This window comes from Chaetodon trifascialis, chromosome 24 (genome assembly GCF_039877785.1).
Source record: "Chaetodon trifascialis isolate fChaTrf1 chromosome 24, fChaTrf1.hap1, whole genome shotgun sequence".
Lineage (NCBI taxonomy): Eukaryota > Metazoa > Chordata > Actinopteri > Chaetodontiformes > Chaetodontidae > Chaetodon > Chaetodon trifascialis.
The window spans coordinates 1,069,651-1,085,705 of NC_092079.1; the positions used below are offsets into that span (position 1 = coordinate 1,069,651).

Here is a 16,055-nt window from a genome sequence, read left to right on the forward strand (position 1 = left end):
ATGTGAACAAAACACATGGACAATATTTCTGTTTGGAACAGTGGAGTCATGAAATCAAAGCATCTTCACTTTCAACTATTCAGTCAGTAGAAGCATCATATAGCTTCATGAAAGTGTTGGAAAAGAAAAAGACTGAATATATTTGTTATTGTCTGACTGTGGAAACACAGATTATTATTTTATTCAATGGATTAAAGTTTTCATTATCACTTATTAAAAACAAGATGATGTAGAATATCAGATGAAATCAAGAATTATCCAGTGTCCATTTCTCTTATTATATTCAGGTTTTAAATGTGGAGCTCAACATTGCTCTGTGTGCAAACTTCCCTGCTCGGCTATGTTCGGGGTGTCACCGTCACATCACCGAACGTCACCGAAAAGACCCGAGTAGTCCCGAAGGAACCCGAAGGACGACAGACAGCCCCAAAAGGCAGCTAATCTACTTGTAGCGTGCTGCGCACATCCTGCTCATTTTTGACAGTATTAAGCAGAACCGGGTCGTGGCTGTCTACGTTGTCATTCTGTGTCTGTTGTGCATGAGTACAAACTAAGTTTGCATCAGTTGTTTTATGTTTTTCGTAACATGCTGTCATATCTGATGTGTGCTCCCGCCCACAGAGTTTTTGTAAGTTACGTATGTCGCCACGGACTAGTACTATGTTCATCTTCATCCACATTTGTGTTCTAAACGTATGAATCTGTTCTGGTGTTTCATACCATGGATGGTTGTTATATAAATATGTTGATATTTACGTTTATTACCATTGCTGTGTGTTAGATTGTAATGGTGCAGTCTAAGGCCCCCCATGCGGCCATTAGAGAGTATTATTGATCTCAGTTGCTATCTCACTGCGTTCTTTGTGGTACCATTTGTGTGTTTAGATCACAGGTATATTATGTCAGTTCTGTAAGATATTGATATCTTTATTGTTTATTTATTTCTGTACTTCAGGAAATCACAACTCAACATAACGCATCCTGTACTTTGTTCACGTGTGGAACCAATAAAGAAGGAAAACGTAACTCTCTGGAGTAGCTGCAGTTTTTCTAACAGAAGACTAAGGCCAGACTGTGTACGCCAGCATCCAAAATACATTCCACAAATGGTCCTTCGAGCCGGATGTACACAAGCTTCGCCATGGCTACAAGCAGAGGAAATCATGATGAGCTGCCACAGAGTCCCCGTCCCAGCAGAGTGCGATGCATTCCCAGACATTTGGAAGACTACGAGCTCAGCTACCCCTTCCAACACCCTCCTTCCACCACTACAAGGACAGGGTCGACGACAACCCCAACATATGCAGCACCACCCAACATAGAAGGATCCCTTCCCTATCCAGTGCCCACATATTCAATTCAATTCAATTCAATTTTATTTGTATAGCGCCAAATCACAACAGAAGTTGTCTCAGGACACTTTCCATATAGAGCTGGTACAGACCAAGCTCTTTTATCTACAAAGAAACCAACAATTCCCCCATGAGCAAGCACTTGGCGACAGTGGCGAGGAAAAACTTCCTTTTAACAGGCAGAAACCTCGAGCAGAACCAGACTCTGGGTGGGCGGCCATCTGCCTCGACCGGTTGGGTGAGAGAGGAAGAGCAAGAGAGGGAGAGTGAGACAGACAGACAGACAGACAGACAGACAGACAGACAGACAGACAGACAGACAGACAGACAGACAGACAGAAAAGCAGTCAGAGAGAGAGAGAGAGAGAGAGAGAGAGAGAGAGAGACAGAGACAGAGAGACAGACACGCAGTCACAGTAACAGTGACAGTGGATGTAATAATAGCAGTAACAGTTACAGTGGATGTCAGGCAGGGCCAAGGCAGGAAATGCAGCTGAAATCCACAATCCAGATTCAGCCACTGTCCATGGGAACCTGCAAGACGACAAAGCACAGAGACTCCGGGGAAGGAGCTAAGTTAGTAACATGCCGTGGTAGGACATGAGAGCGTGTGGATGGAGAGGGACAGAAGGACGGAGGAGCTCGGTGTATCTTTGGATGTCCCCCGACAGTCTAATCCTATAGCAGCATAACTAGGGGCTGGTCCAGGACAAGCCTGAGCCAGCCCTAACTATAAGCTTTATCAAAAAGGAAAGTTTTAAGCCTACTCTTAAATGTAGAGAGAGTGTCTGCCTCCCGGACAAAGACTGGAAGATGGTTCCACAGGAGAGGAGCTTGATAGCTAAATGCTCTGACTCCTGTTCTGCTTTTTGAGACTTTAGGAACCATAAGTAGACCTGCATTCTGGGAACGCAGTGTTCGAGTAGGGCAATAAGGTACTATGAGCTCTTTAAGATAAGAAGGTGCCTGGCCATTTATGGCTTTGTAAGTAAGGAGGAGAATTTTAAACTCTATTCTAAACTTTACAGGGAGCCAGTGCAAAGTGGCGAGTATTGGAGAAATATGATCTCGCTTCCTGGTTTTTGTCAGAACACGTGCTGCAGCGTTCTGGAGCAACTGGAGAATATTCAGCAACGAATTTGGGCAGCCTGATAGTAAAGAATTGCAATAATCCAGCCTGGAAGTTACGAATGCATGGACTAGTTTTTCTGCATCATTTTGAGATAAAATATGCCTGATTTTTGCGATATTACGTAGGTGAAAAAAGGCAGTCCTTGAAATTTGTTTTTAATGGGAGTGAAAGGACATGTCTTGGTCAAAGATAACTCCCAGATTCTTTACAGTGGTGCTGGAGGCCAGCGCAATGCCATCCATAACTGCTATGTCATCAGAAAGTGACTTTCTAAGATGTTTAGGGCCTACTACTATAACTTCAGTTTTGTCCGAGTTTAGCATCAGAAAATTGCAGGTCATCCAGGTCTTTATGTCATGAAGACATGCTTGTAGTCTAGTTAACTGACTGGTTTCTTCCGGTTTCATTGATAAATATAGCTGGGTATCATCTGCATAGCAATGAAAATTTATTGAGTGCTTCCTGATAATCTTACCTAAAGGAAGCATATATAAGGTGAATAGAATTGGTCCAAGCACAGAACCCTGCGGAACTCCATAGCTGACTTTGCTGAGTCGTCATTAACGCGTACAAACTGAGAGCGATCTGACAAGTAGGATTTAAACCAGCTTAGCGCAGTTCCCTTAATGCCAATGAAATGTTCCAGTGTCTGCAATAGGATGCCATGGTCAATGGTGTCAAATGCAGCACTAAGATCCAGTAAGACTAGTGCAGAGACAAATCCTTTATCAGATGCAATTAGAAGGTCATTTGTAACTTTAACCAGTGCTGTCTCTGTGCTATGATGCACTCTAAATCCTGACTGGAAATCCTCGAATAAACTATTATTGTTTAGAAAGTCGCACAGCTGATTGGCAACTGCTTTCTCAAGAGTTTTTGAGAGAAAGGGAAGGTTGGATATCGCTCTATAGTTGGCTAAAACCCCTGGATCAAGAGTAGGCTTTTTCAGTAGCGGTTTTATCACAGCTACTTTAAAGGACTGTGGTACGTAGCCTGTTGATAAAGAGAGATTGATCATGTCTAAAACTGAAGAGTCAATTAGAGGTAATACTTCTTTAAACAGCTTAGTCGGGATAGGATCTAAAATACAGGTAGATGATTTTGATGATGAAATTATTGAAATTAGTTGGTGAAGGTCAACAGGAGTAAAACAGTCTAAAACTGCGACAGACTGAGTAACAGTTTCTACGATTTCTGCGTTTGAAGACAAAACAGTACCTGTTAACTGCAGGAGTCGATGAATTCTGTCTCTAATAGTTAGAATTTTATCATTAAAGAAGCTCATGAAGTCATTACTGTTCAGAGCTAAAGGAATACATGGTTCAACAGAATTATGGCTCTCTGTCAGCCTGGCTACAGTGCCAAAGAGAAACCTGGGATTGTTCTTATTTTCCTCTATTAGTGCAGAGTAATAGGCTGCCCTGGCACTGCGGAGGGCTTTCCTGTATATTTTAAGACTGTCTTGCCAGGCGGACCGAAATTCTTCCAAATTGGTAGAACGCCATTTCCTTTCTATTTTCCGTGAAGTTTGCTTTAATTTGCGGGTTTGAGGAGTATACCATGGAGCTAACCTCCTATGTTTAATTTTCTTCTTTTTTAGGGGAGCAACAGAGTCAAGTGTCATACGCAACGATCCTGTAGCACTATCAACCAGGAAGTCAATCTGGGAGGGACTAACGTTAGCATAAGACTCCTCTGTTGTATTGAGACATGGCATTGAATTAAATACTGATGGGATCATATCCTTAAATTTAGCTACAGCACTATCAGACAGGAGTCTGGTATAAGAATTTTTGCCTACTGGCTGGTAGTCTGGTAATATGAATTGGAAAGTTATTAAATGATGGTCTGATAAAAGAGGATTCTGTGAGGAGACTATTAAGTCTTCGATTTCAATGCCATATGTCAGAACAAGGTCGAGGGTGTGATTAAAACAGTGAGTCGGTTCATGTACATTCTGGCGGAAGCCAACTGAGTCTAATACTGAGATAAACGCAGTGCTAAGGCTGTCATTATCAACGTCGACATGTACATTAAAGTCACCTACAATAATTACTTTATCTGCTTCAAGAACTAAACTTGATAGAAACTCCGAGAACTCAGCTATAAATTCGGAGTAAGGACATATCCATCCTATGTGAGCCCTGATGATAGACTTCAGCACCTAGAGGCACGCTGGCAGACCATGAGACACCAAATGAGAGAACTGGAAGCCGAAATGGACAATGTAAGACTGACCCATCACTCTCAGGTATGCTACACTCATCCCACATATCACTCACATCAATATGCTGCAGATATGTCTCAGTATGGTAGCCTTCCCCACCTAGAGAGGGTCCACCTGTGTCCCAGCTCCAATAGGATGGCACAGTATCCACCTGCATCCCACATTCCAGCTACACTGGTGCCCCTCTCTCAAGATCACGACACGGCTGCTGTTTCATTTACGCACGCTGCACCCTCTGCTACACTGACAGAGACTGTGGACCAAGCTTCTTCTGCACTACTAGCTGATAATGTGGATCAAGATTCAGATGTTGAATCTACACGATCTACTCCCCTTTCACAGATGAAATGTGTAGCCTCCGTTTACCTCGCCGGTGCCCCCTGCAGTCTCAGCAGTTCCTGCTCTGCCGATCCAGACTGCACCTGCCCCATCACGACCAGCATACGGTGTACCCAGGTATTGGCAGCCTACTCCTCAGCAATATCCCTATCCTCATGCACAGTATCCTGCTCATCCTGTCCAACACTATTATTCTCAGCGGCCCCTTGCACCTGTGCGGCCACCAGATAACCCCAATGCACCAGGTCTTTTAGAGGTGGCTATCGCTTCATCCTTTGGCATCCCTTTGCCCAAGCTGACTGTTTGCTTCGGGGAGGGAAAGTGACTTCCTGCTGCTCAAAAAGGGCCTGGACAGTGTTCTTGAGCCCCACAGGCATTTAAGTGAAGACTACAAGTATCAAGTCCTTATTGACCACCTCAGATTCCCTGCTGCACTTCAAATAGCCAAGCGGTTCATCAACAGTGCAACGCCATACACGACTGCCATGCAAGCCCTCATGCACAGATATGGTCAGCCCAGACAACTTGTGCAAGGAGAACTCTATGCCATCTTGAATGTTCCGCCTGTGAAGGCTGGAGACTATCAAGGTATTAAAGATTTTGCAGCATCAGTTGGAACACTAGTAGGCATGTTAAGCACAATGCAAGGTCCCTCCTCTGCAGAGCTGATGTGTGGTTCTCATGTTGACACACTGCTCACTAAGCTGCCTGCTAGCTTCAGAGATGCCTTCGCTGAATACTGCTTCACCAGGGGAATCATCCAAAGTGGCAGTGACAGGACATATTCTCTTCCAGATCTGGCAGACTGGCTTGAGAGGAAGGTCCAGACCCTGCAGGTATCCTGTCGGATAAGCGCATGTCCACCAGAACCCACACATGCTGACAACCGCGCAGAGCGCAGATCAGTGAAGCAGCCATGGGTGAAGTCTGAAACTATTTTACTGGCAACCACCAGGGGGCTCAGCAACCTAATCCAGCTCCTGTATCCAGCATCCCACTACAGTCTAAGAAGCGTGACAGGTTTAAGCCCTATTGCCCTTACTGTAACAACCAAGAACACTACCTCAATGCCTGTGATGACTTTGCTAAGCTCACCAACAATGCAAAGACTGACTGGATAAAGGAAAAGAAAAAATGCTGGAGGTGTGGGAGAGGACACACACCCGATAACTGCACTTTCAAGAAGCCATGTCCACCTCACAGTGCTCCATGATGTGGCTCAAACTGAGACAGTCCTGACCATGAGTACATCCCCTAGGATGATTTACATGGACCAAAGTAGCCATTCAGGTCGAGTGATGCTGAAAGTTGTCCCAGTACGCCTATACAATGGGAAGAAAACACTCAGTACTTACGCTGTCCTGGATGACAGCTCTGAAAGAACAATCATACTACCAGCTGCTGTGCATCACCTGGGTCTCAAGGGTAAGAAAGATATCCTATCCCTGAGGACGATCAGACAGGACAAGGTGCAATTACAGGGAGTTACAGTCTCACTCAAAGTGTCACACATGATGAAGAAAGGGGTGAAACATGACATTCACCATGCTTTCACAGCAGCAGCCTTGAATCTGGCTGAACAATCATGTGCAAAAACCTGAAACAAAACTACCAACACTTAAGAAACATTCCATTGCACTCCTACAGTAGATTCAAGCCTATGCGACTCATCGGTTCTGACAATCACCATCTGATAACACCAGTAACCCCAGTCCGGTCTGGCCCAATTGGTGGACCTGTCGCTGTGTGCACGGCTCTGGGATGGGCGGTGCAGGGACCCGCCACCTTCCTGCAGCATTCATCAGGTGAGAACAGCTGTCTGCATTCTTTATTCCTCTCCCCTTCAGAAGAGCTACAACAAAATGTTGAAAGACTCTGGAAGCTAGACACATTACCGTTCAGAAACAGTAAGGAGGTGATCTGCTCAGGTGGGGATAAAGCAGCTATGGAACAACATGAGCAGAAGACCATCAGAGTCACAGTTGATGGTGTGTCCTGCTAAGCTACTCCATTGTTGCGTAAACCAAATGCACCCACGCTCCATGCTCCACTCACGGCCGTGATGGCTCTCCTCAGAGCAACAGAGCGCCACCTGGCTACCAACCCTGAACAAGCTGCAGTGTACAATGAGGAGATATACAAATTGGAGAAAGCTGGATATGCTGTCAAGATCAACGCTGATGAGGTGAGCAAGACAGAGGAATCATGGTTCCTCCCTCACCATCTTGTTTAACATGACGGTAAAGCCAGAGCTGTCTTCAACTGCTCATTCAACTATCAAGAAGCCTGCCTCAACAACAGCCTGTTTCCTGGCCCTACCTTGAGTGCACCACTGCTTGGTGTGCTACTGAGGTGCAGAGAACACCCTGTGGCCATCAGTGGAGATATATGTGGCATGTTTCATCAGGTGCGTCTCCTCCCTGAAGACCAGCCACTCCTCCGCTTCCTGTGGCGTGATGGTAAGAAAGATCACAGCCCAGAAGTCTATGAGTGGCGTGTTTTGCCATTTGGGACTACCTGCAGCTCATGCTGTGCAACTTATGCCTTACAGTGCCAGCGCGAATAATATCAGCCTGATGTCTGCAGTTTACTGTCAACACAACTTTCACATCATATTAATCTCAGAACAGAAGTGAAAAATGGTGTCTGACCTCAGAGTCTTCAGTCTACAGTCTGAACTCTCCAGTCCAGCAGACAGCAGCTTCACTCCTGAATCCTGCATCTTGTTGAAGCTCAGGTCCAGCTTTGTCAGATGGGAGGGGTTGGACTTCAGAGCTGAGGCCAGAGAAGCACAGCTGATCTCTGACAACCTGCAGTTACTCAACCTGAATAAAGAATAAATGATGAAGATTAAAATCCATTTCTAATCCAATCAGATGTTGTTCAGGTTGTAAATGTGGAGCTCAACATTACTCTGTCCTCATCAATGAGTTTCTCCCTAAAATGAGCAGAGTGACTTTGTCATTGTGTAATTGTGGATCATCATAATGTCAGCCTTCTACAGACATCATCCAAATGTCAGCACAACATTCATACACCTATTCATGTCCACACACATCAATAACATGCTGCTAATCTCAGTCAAGTCTGGAAGAACCATCAAATCAGACGTGTTGTTTTTGTTACTTTCATTTTCTTCTGTTTCTTCTCATTCAGAATAATCATGAGTCATCTTATGAAACATGCTCAGACAGGTCTGTTGCCTTTCAGACACAATGTTGGATGGACTTTTATTTTGATAGACTTTGACTTTGATCAGTGTTTGTCTGTTTCAGGAGTTCTGGGCTCACAAAGATCACTTCCTGTTAGTCATTGGAGTAAGTCAGCTCAATCTGTCCACATACTCTTCTATATACACTCTAATCCACACTGTCAATGCTACAGAAGCAACGATGGACAGAAAGAATCTGATCGCTGCACTTTTAACTTCATGTTAACAACGTTATTTACATGGAAAAGTCTTTGATTTGTTTGTCATTAAATGTTTGATTTCCATGTACTTATAGCAGGAAAAACACACGCTGCCAACAAAATGGTGATTGTGTCTCTTCTGTCTCACAGTCTGAGTTTTCACTCTGTCTGTGTCACATGGTGTAAAGAGCCACAGGAAACAGGAAGTAAAGCTAACCACCACTCAAGTCATCGTTCTGCAAGTCAGAGTTGAGCTAGTTGGACAGCAGCAGCTCCCACGCTGGACTGAGAACATAACAGACGATTTCTGGACAATTTCAAAGTGGACAATATGAAATAAAGAAGATTTTAGGACATAAATCATCATTTCAGTCAATATAAAAACTCATGGACTCGTCTCCATCAACACACAGCTGACTGACTGTGAGCTTCATCCTCAATCATCTCTAGAACTGGATCAAATGTGCACGTCAGACCATCTTCTCTTCATCTTCTGCTTACTGGATGAGTCAGAACACAAAGTGACATCATTTTCTGACTGAAGCATCATCACACACTGAAGTGTCACCTGTCGCTGGTGACAGATCAGACATGACACTTCAAACACCTGCATGAGGAAATATGCTTCACACTCTCTGTGCTCCTCTGTGTGTGTGTGTGTGTGTGTGTGTGTGTGTGTGTGTGTGTGTGTGTGTGTGTGTGTGTGTGTGTGTGTGTGTGTGTCAGAGAGAGGTTCTTTGTGTGTAAATGTACTGCATAAGTTCCTGTAAAATACTGCGCTCTGAAGGTTCTGGATAAAAAGACATTATTCCTGAAAATGTGTTGAACTTCATTTTTTATGTGTATTTGTGTCTCACAGGGAACAAAAACTATAAATGTTGATTTAATTTTAGAGGATGTTGAAGCTTCAATCCTACAGTTTCCTTAATAAAACCAATTCAATTCAAAGTTCAGACTAAACTCTGAGCCAAACTGTCCAGACTGTTAAACTATGAAAAACAGCTGTTGATTTGTGCTCAGACAAACGCAGAAAACAAGAGAACTGAAGGAAACTTCAAACATCTGTGATGGATTTAAATTTGGTGGATATCCACTGGACAAGAGTGAAAAACATGAACTGACCTCAGAGTCTTCAGTCTACAGTTTGGACTCTCCAGTCCAGCAGACAGCAGCTTCACTCCTGAATCCTGCAGACTGCAGTTTTTACTCAGGACCAGCTCTGTTAGATGGGAGGGGTTGGACTTCAGAGCTGAGGCCACAACTTCACAATGAGTCTCTGAGAGTCCACAGAGTGAAAGTCTGTGATGACAGAGAATATAAAAGTTAGAGAATAATAAAATCTGACAGTTTATTAATGTCACAAACAACATTAACATGAGCTGAACATGCTGTCGGTCGCTCAGCCTGAGCTGCTCAGCCATTGGTCACCAGCTCTGTGCTTTGAAGCTCCTCCTGTCCACATGTCAAAGTTTCCTTCAGCAACATAATGAACCACAAATTTCAGCTTCAGACAAAAGTGTCAGCCAAACGACCATCATGTCAATATGTGTCATATTTTGATTGACAGGCTGCTGTGATTTGTGTTGGTTGAACTTTATTAACTGCAGTCATTTGTATTGACCTCAGTCATGTGTCTGAGTGGATTTTGAGCATCTTTAATACATCTTGTGTCACTTCATCTGCTTTTCATCTCCTGTTAAATGAATCTAATGACTCCTATTTCATCAACATCAGACAACCCGATTCAAAAAATCAAACCACAATCAATCATCAATAATCAAACTATTCACTGACAGCAGTTTTCTGAAGTGTCTCTGAGTTTATGTGTTCATCTCCTTCATCCAATCATGTGTTCACAAAGTGGTGAACTTGCTCCATCCTCGCTGTGCCTTTCCAGGACACCCCTTTCATAAATCAATCATGATCCTCTCACCTGTTACCAATCAGCGTGTTTACCTGTGGAATGATCCAAACAGGTGTTTTTGGAGCGTTCCACATCTTTCAGTCTGTGAAATGTGTTGCTGCATCAGATTCACAATAAGCAGATATTTACAGAAATCAATGAAGCTGATGAGGAAAAACATTCAATATATTGACTTTGAGCTGTTGTCAGGTCAGTTTGTGTCAGAGAGGATCAGATCAGGTGATCACCTCCTGTTTGATTGATGTTTTCCACAGCGTACCAACATGTCTGCTGTAGTAAGTACTAAAGATTGTATTATTACAGTTTTATTTGTAGTAGTTTTATCAGGTGGAGTTCAGCTGGCTGAAGTTCATGTTTTGGAACAAAGACTAAACTGAGCTTGTTGATGATGGAGATCCCTCCACTCAACTATACCTGCTGAGCTCTCCTTCACTGGCACAATCAACCTGGAGGTCGTCCCAGGAGCTGACTGTCATGAGCTGCTGTCTGAGTAAATCAGGTGCTCACTAAACAAAGACTGCGGCTGCAGATTCAATCAAAATCACAGTGGAAATGTGTGCTGCTGTTTGCTCTGCACATCTTGCCTCTAGTGTTACTGTGGTGACAAACAAAGTTCATCAGTTTGAACATTAAATATCTTTGAAATGAATTCACTGAACAAAAGTTCTGACTTGTTTGGAATCAGGGTAAAACTTTGATAGTGTGGAAGTTAACTGTGTAAAATGTGTATCTTTAACACTGATGGCTTCAGCTTCACGTTGCTCAACAGTGTTGATAATCACATCTGGACTTACCGAGCCTTTCTGCAGTTCCTCACAGCTGGAATCAGTCTCCGTCTTCCCTCCTCTGATGTGTTGTACTTCTTCATGTCCAACTCATCCAGAACCTCCTCTGACATCTGCAGCATGTAGGCCAGAGCTGAGCAGTGGATCTCAGAGAGTTCCTTCTCTGATCTGTTCTCTGACATCAGGAACACTTGGATCTCCTGATGTACTGAGCGGTCGTTCATCTCCATCAGACAGTGGAAGATGTTGATGCTTCTGTCAGGAGAGATGTTGTTGCTGTTCATCTCCTTCAGGTTGTTGATGACTCTCTGGATGATCTCTGGACTGTTGTCTGTTTTACCCAGCAGACCTCCTAAGAGTCTCTGGTTGGACTCCAGAGAGAGGCCATGAAGGAAGCGAACAAACAGGTCCAGGTGACCATTTTTACTTTCAAGAGATTTCTCCATGTTGCTCCTCAGAAACACATCCAGGGATGGGTAGTGCCTTTCATCTTTTACAGAAGATTTAAAAATCTTCTCCATAAAAGACCTTTGTTTTGATTTGCTGTATTTGTCATCTTTTAGGAAAGTCTTCAAGACCTTTGAGTTCCTGTTGGTGTAACAGTGGAACAGGTAGACTGCAGCCAGAAACTCCTGAATGCTCAGATGAACAAAGCAGTAGACTGTTTTCTGGAAGATCACACACTCTCTTTTGAAGATCTCTGTACAAACTCCTGAGTACAGCGAGGCCTCAGTCACATCAAGACCACACTGCTCCAGGTCTTCTTGGTAGAACATGATGTTTCCTTTCTCCAGATGTTCAAATGCCATGCTCCCCAGCTTCACAAGAACTTTCCCATCAGCCTCCATCAACTCCTGTGGACTTGTCTCATGTCCCTCATCATACTTCTGCTTCTTCCTCTTTGTCTGAACCAGCAGGAAGTGTGAGTACATGTCAGTCAGGGTTTTGGGCAGCTCTCCTCTCTGGTCTGGAGTCAACATGTGCTCTAGAACTGCAGCAGTGATCCAGCAGAAGACTGGGATTTGACACATGATGAGGAGGCTCCTGGAGGTCCTGATGTGTGAGATGATTCTGCTGGACAGATCTTCATTACCGAACCTCCTCTTGAAGTACTCCTCCTTCTGGGCGTCAGTGAAGCCTCGTACTTCTGTTACCCTGTCAACACATTCAGGAGGGATCTGATTGGCTGCCACGGGTCTGGAAGCAGATTCCCCTCCATGAGGTTTATCAGCAGCACTGATGACTGATGACTTCTGTGTGACGTCAGAAACAAGCTGATTGTTGGTGAAATCCAGTGAAAGTCTGCTTTCATCCAGGCCGTCAAAGATGAACAAAAGCTTCCAGACAGCCAGCTGCTTTGCTGTCACCTTCTGTAATGTTGGATGGAAAACATGGAGCAGCCTGAGAAGACTGTACTGCTCATCTTCGATCAGGTTCAGCTCCCTGAACGAAAGCAGAACCACCACACTGACATCTTGGTTTTCCAAGCCCTCTGCCCAGTCCAGAGTGAACTTCTGCACTGAGAAGGTTTTTCCAACGCCAGCGATGCCGTTGGTCAGGACCACTCTGATGTGTCTCTGTTGGTAAGGTAAGGCTTTAAAGATGTCCTGGACCTTGATTGGGGTCTCATGGAGGGTCTCCCTCTTGGAAGTTGTCTCAAGCTGCCTCACCTCATGTTGGGTATTAACCTCTTCACTCTGTCCCTCTGTGATGAGGAGCTCAGTGTAGATCCTGTTGAGGAGGGTTCCACTTCCTGTTTCATCACTTCCTTCAGTCACACGTTCATATCTCCTCCTCAGGCTGATCTTATGTTCATCTAAAACCTCCTGAAGACCACTGTCCACTAAAAAAGAGAGAAAAGTGAGACAAAACAAAGACAATTTGACAATCTGCTGATTATTTTCATCAATAAATAACAATAAAGAAGATATAAAGAAGTGTCTCCTTGTGTGTCTCCTTGTGTGTGCCCTTTTTTTTCCTGTGTGTGTTGTCTGTCTGTTCACCCCTGTTGGCGTGGCTGGGCATCCCCGTACCTCAGCCAGCTCCGCCTCCCACTGGACTCACCTGTGAGCAGAGTATTTAAGCAGTCTCTCTACTACCATTGCCGGATTATTCCTCATCCTCCCATGAAGGTGTCTGGTCTATTGGTCGTAAGTACTACGTCTTTTTGTCCTCTTCTCCTCCTGAGAATAGTTAATGTTCCACTGTTTTGTTTCAGCCACTGATAGTGTGCTCTTTCTTTTGTTTCAGTGCCTACCCGCCGCTTCCACGCGTTCCTTTTGTGCATCCACTCCTTTTGAGTGCGTCTTTAGTTCTTTTTGTCCACTCATTCGAGTGCACTTTTGGTTTGCCTTTTGTTAATAAACTGTGTTTCATTTTCATAAGTCCTGTCTCTGGGTCTGCATCATTGGGTCCCACTATTTAGCGGCAAACTGCCTAACACCACCATGTTTCCCTGTTTTGACATTGAACGCAGGTTAAACTTTAATTAAAAACTCTGCATGTTTGTGATCATTTTGGTGTGAAAGTGTTTCATGTTGCCTGAAAACCCAAAAACTGAACGTGGTTCTTGAAGCAGTTCAGCGTATTTGATGAAGTTCATGTTCTCACATGTTTCTTGACATTTTTGGTTGGTGTGTTGAATGAACTGATTGTTAGTCTCCAAATAAATGTCATGAATTGTAGAAGGTCACAGTTTGAAGATGTGTGGATGGACAGCCTTACTTTGGACAGTGCAGGTCTGACTTACTGTCTGCCGTCCACATCTTGTTCTGGATCTTTCTCCACACTGGGGACACCAGGAGTCTCCTGATGAAGCAGACTGGTCCCAGTATGAGGTGATGCACTGTCTGCAGAACCAGTGTCCACAGCTGGTAGAGACTGGATCCTTCAAGACGTCCTGACACAAAGCACAGCAGGACGGCGTCTCCTCCACACAAACATGACTGTAAAGACATCAGGTCATAAAATCAGGTTGATCTTAGTTTGAAACACTATCTGCAGGAAGAGTTCTGCATCATCAACATGAATCTTGTAGCAGAGTATTTTGTCTTCATCCTCAATGCATCATCTTCCATCAGGTCAGTTTACAGTAAAAACAGGGTCTTACTTTGAGTCTGAGGGTCCAGGTTCATGACTGAAGTTTAGAGGACGATTGTTGGACCGGTCGCTCTTCAAAGACGGACAGCTGGACACTGGAGACTCTGCTCTCTGTCTGCTGTCCTCAACTCTGCAAACACCAACATGTTTTTCTTCGTGTCACATGAATCCTTGATCAATTCTCTGATGAAAGCCATTTCTGAAGCTCTAAACACACAAACTGCTGCTGCTGTCCACAATGAGGAGCTGTGAAGTCTGTATCAGTCCTCTTAGATTAGATTACAGCTTTTCTAGGTGACTGACAGCTAGCAACTCACAGCTTCTAAGATGAAGATGCCACCAATCATTTCTCTTCATGTCACAAAAAGTTGGTTCAATTTAGGCTGCAAAGACATTTTAGTCACATTTTTAATCAAAAAACACAAAATCAAAACAATGAAAACATGACATCAGCAGAAGAAACTGAAAGTGAGTCGTAGAAATGAGTTAATAGCAGTTTTCTTACTTTGAATCTGAGGGTCCAGGTTCATGACTGAAGTGTGGAGGATCACCTTTGGACCGGTCGCTCTTCAGAGACAGACAGCTGGACACTGGAGACTCTGCTCTGTCCTCCTCTTCCTCCACACAAACACTCATCTTCAGGTTTGAAGTCAGTCTGAGAGCTGAAACAGTGACACTGACGGTGAGCTCAGAACACAAGAAGCAACAAACAAGTGTGTTCAAGACACTGACAAGACTGAGAGAACAGGAAGTAACACACACACACACACACACACACACACACACACACACACACACACACACACACACACACACACACACACACACAGCATAAAGAGGGCAGATATGATCAGTAATCAATCACTTCACTCCACAGTAGTTTAGTATTTGGGCTAAAAGACCAAAACAGATGCAGCGTTTCCCTGGACTCTCCACAAAAGCTCAAACTTACAATGTTTTCTTGAATTTCTGTGACTAGTTGGATAAAATAAGTGAAATATTTCTGATGAAATTTCTTTGAGCTTGTCAGTATTAAAGAAATCTCTCCAACAATCGTGGACCAATGTGACAAAGCAGGAGGAGGACTCGTCATGTTTTGCTGGAAGAGTTTCTGGATCGTCTGATTCTTCACTCGCTGTGAAAAACACCTTTCAGCAGCAGCTGCCTCAGTAATATCCCACAGTAAAGGCTGACGGCCATTTCCCTGATGACCTTTAATCAGAGATCACCTGAGGGCGCGGCATCGAACACAGCTCAAAGTCCTCTGGTGAAACAGGGACTCCCCAGTGCCAAATTCATTCAACATAATGAGAAAGTTGACCGTGTTGGTCAAAGAGCTGACTGAGCAACACAACATTATTATTAGACCACTGCTGGAAAAACAGTCATGATGTCAATCAGGACTTTGTGTCTACAGCTGAGTCAAACTGTCTTCACTCTAACATGTCTGTCCTCTACAGTCCACAGGCAGAAAACTGACTCACACTTTAACAGTAAACTCATGAAAATGTTGGATTGACACTCACCCTGCCTCAGATTTCAGCTCTGCTCCATCTGCTGTCACTCTAAATGGAGTCTGAGCTGTTTTTCACTTAAGTTTCACTCTCAGGATTCCCTCATATTCACCTGGATCACCTGGATCAGTGTTGCTCCTCCCCTTTTTATTGACAGCAATTCAGTCGAGTCTCTCTCTCTCTCTCTCTCTCTCTCTCTCTCTCTCTCTCTCTCTCTCTCTCTCTGTGTGTGTGTGTGTGTGTGTGTGTGTGTGTGTGTGTGTGTGTGTGTG

The 16,055-nt window shown here is 44.1% G+C and overlaps 1 protein-coding gene across 1 annotated transcript in view; it reads right to left on the reverse strand.

Annotated features, from left to right (window-relative positions):
- LOC139352063 (NACHT, LRR and PYD domains-containing protein 12-like) overlaps nucleotides 1–14,905 on the reverse strand; it is a 152,376-nt gene extending 137,471 nt beyond the window's left edge. The window contains exons 1-6 of the mRNA XM_070994112.1: nucleotides 14,775–14,905; nucleotides 14,280–14,399; nucleotides 13,916–14,115; nucleotides 11,180–13,013; nucleotides 9,584–9,760; nucleotides 7,702–7,875 (exon numbers count right to left, since the gene is read on the reverse strand). Of these exons, the coding sequence (XP_070850213.1) occupies nucleotides 7,702–7,875; nucleotides 9,584–9,760; nucleotides 11,180–13,013; nucleotides 13,916–14,115; nucleotides 14,280–14,399; nucleotides 14,775–14,905 (2,636 nt within the window). The remainder of the gene's footprint in view (nucleotides 1–7,701; nucleotides 7,876–9,583; nucleotides 9,761–11,179; nucleotides 13,014–13,915; nucleotides 14,116–14,279; nucleotides 14,400–14,774) is intronic.
- Between the last annotated feature and the right edge of the window lie 1,150 nt (nucleotides 14,906–16,055).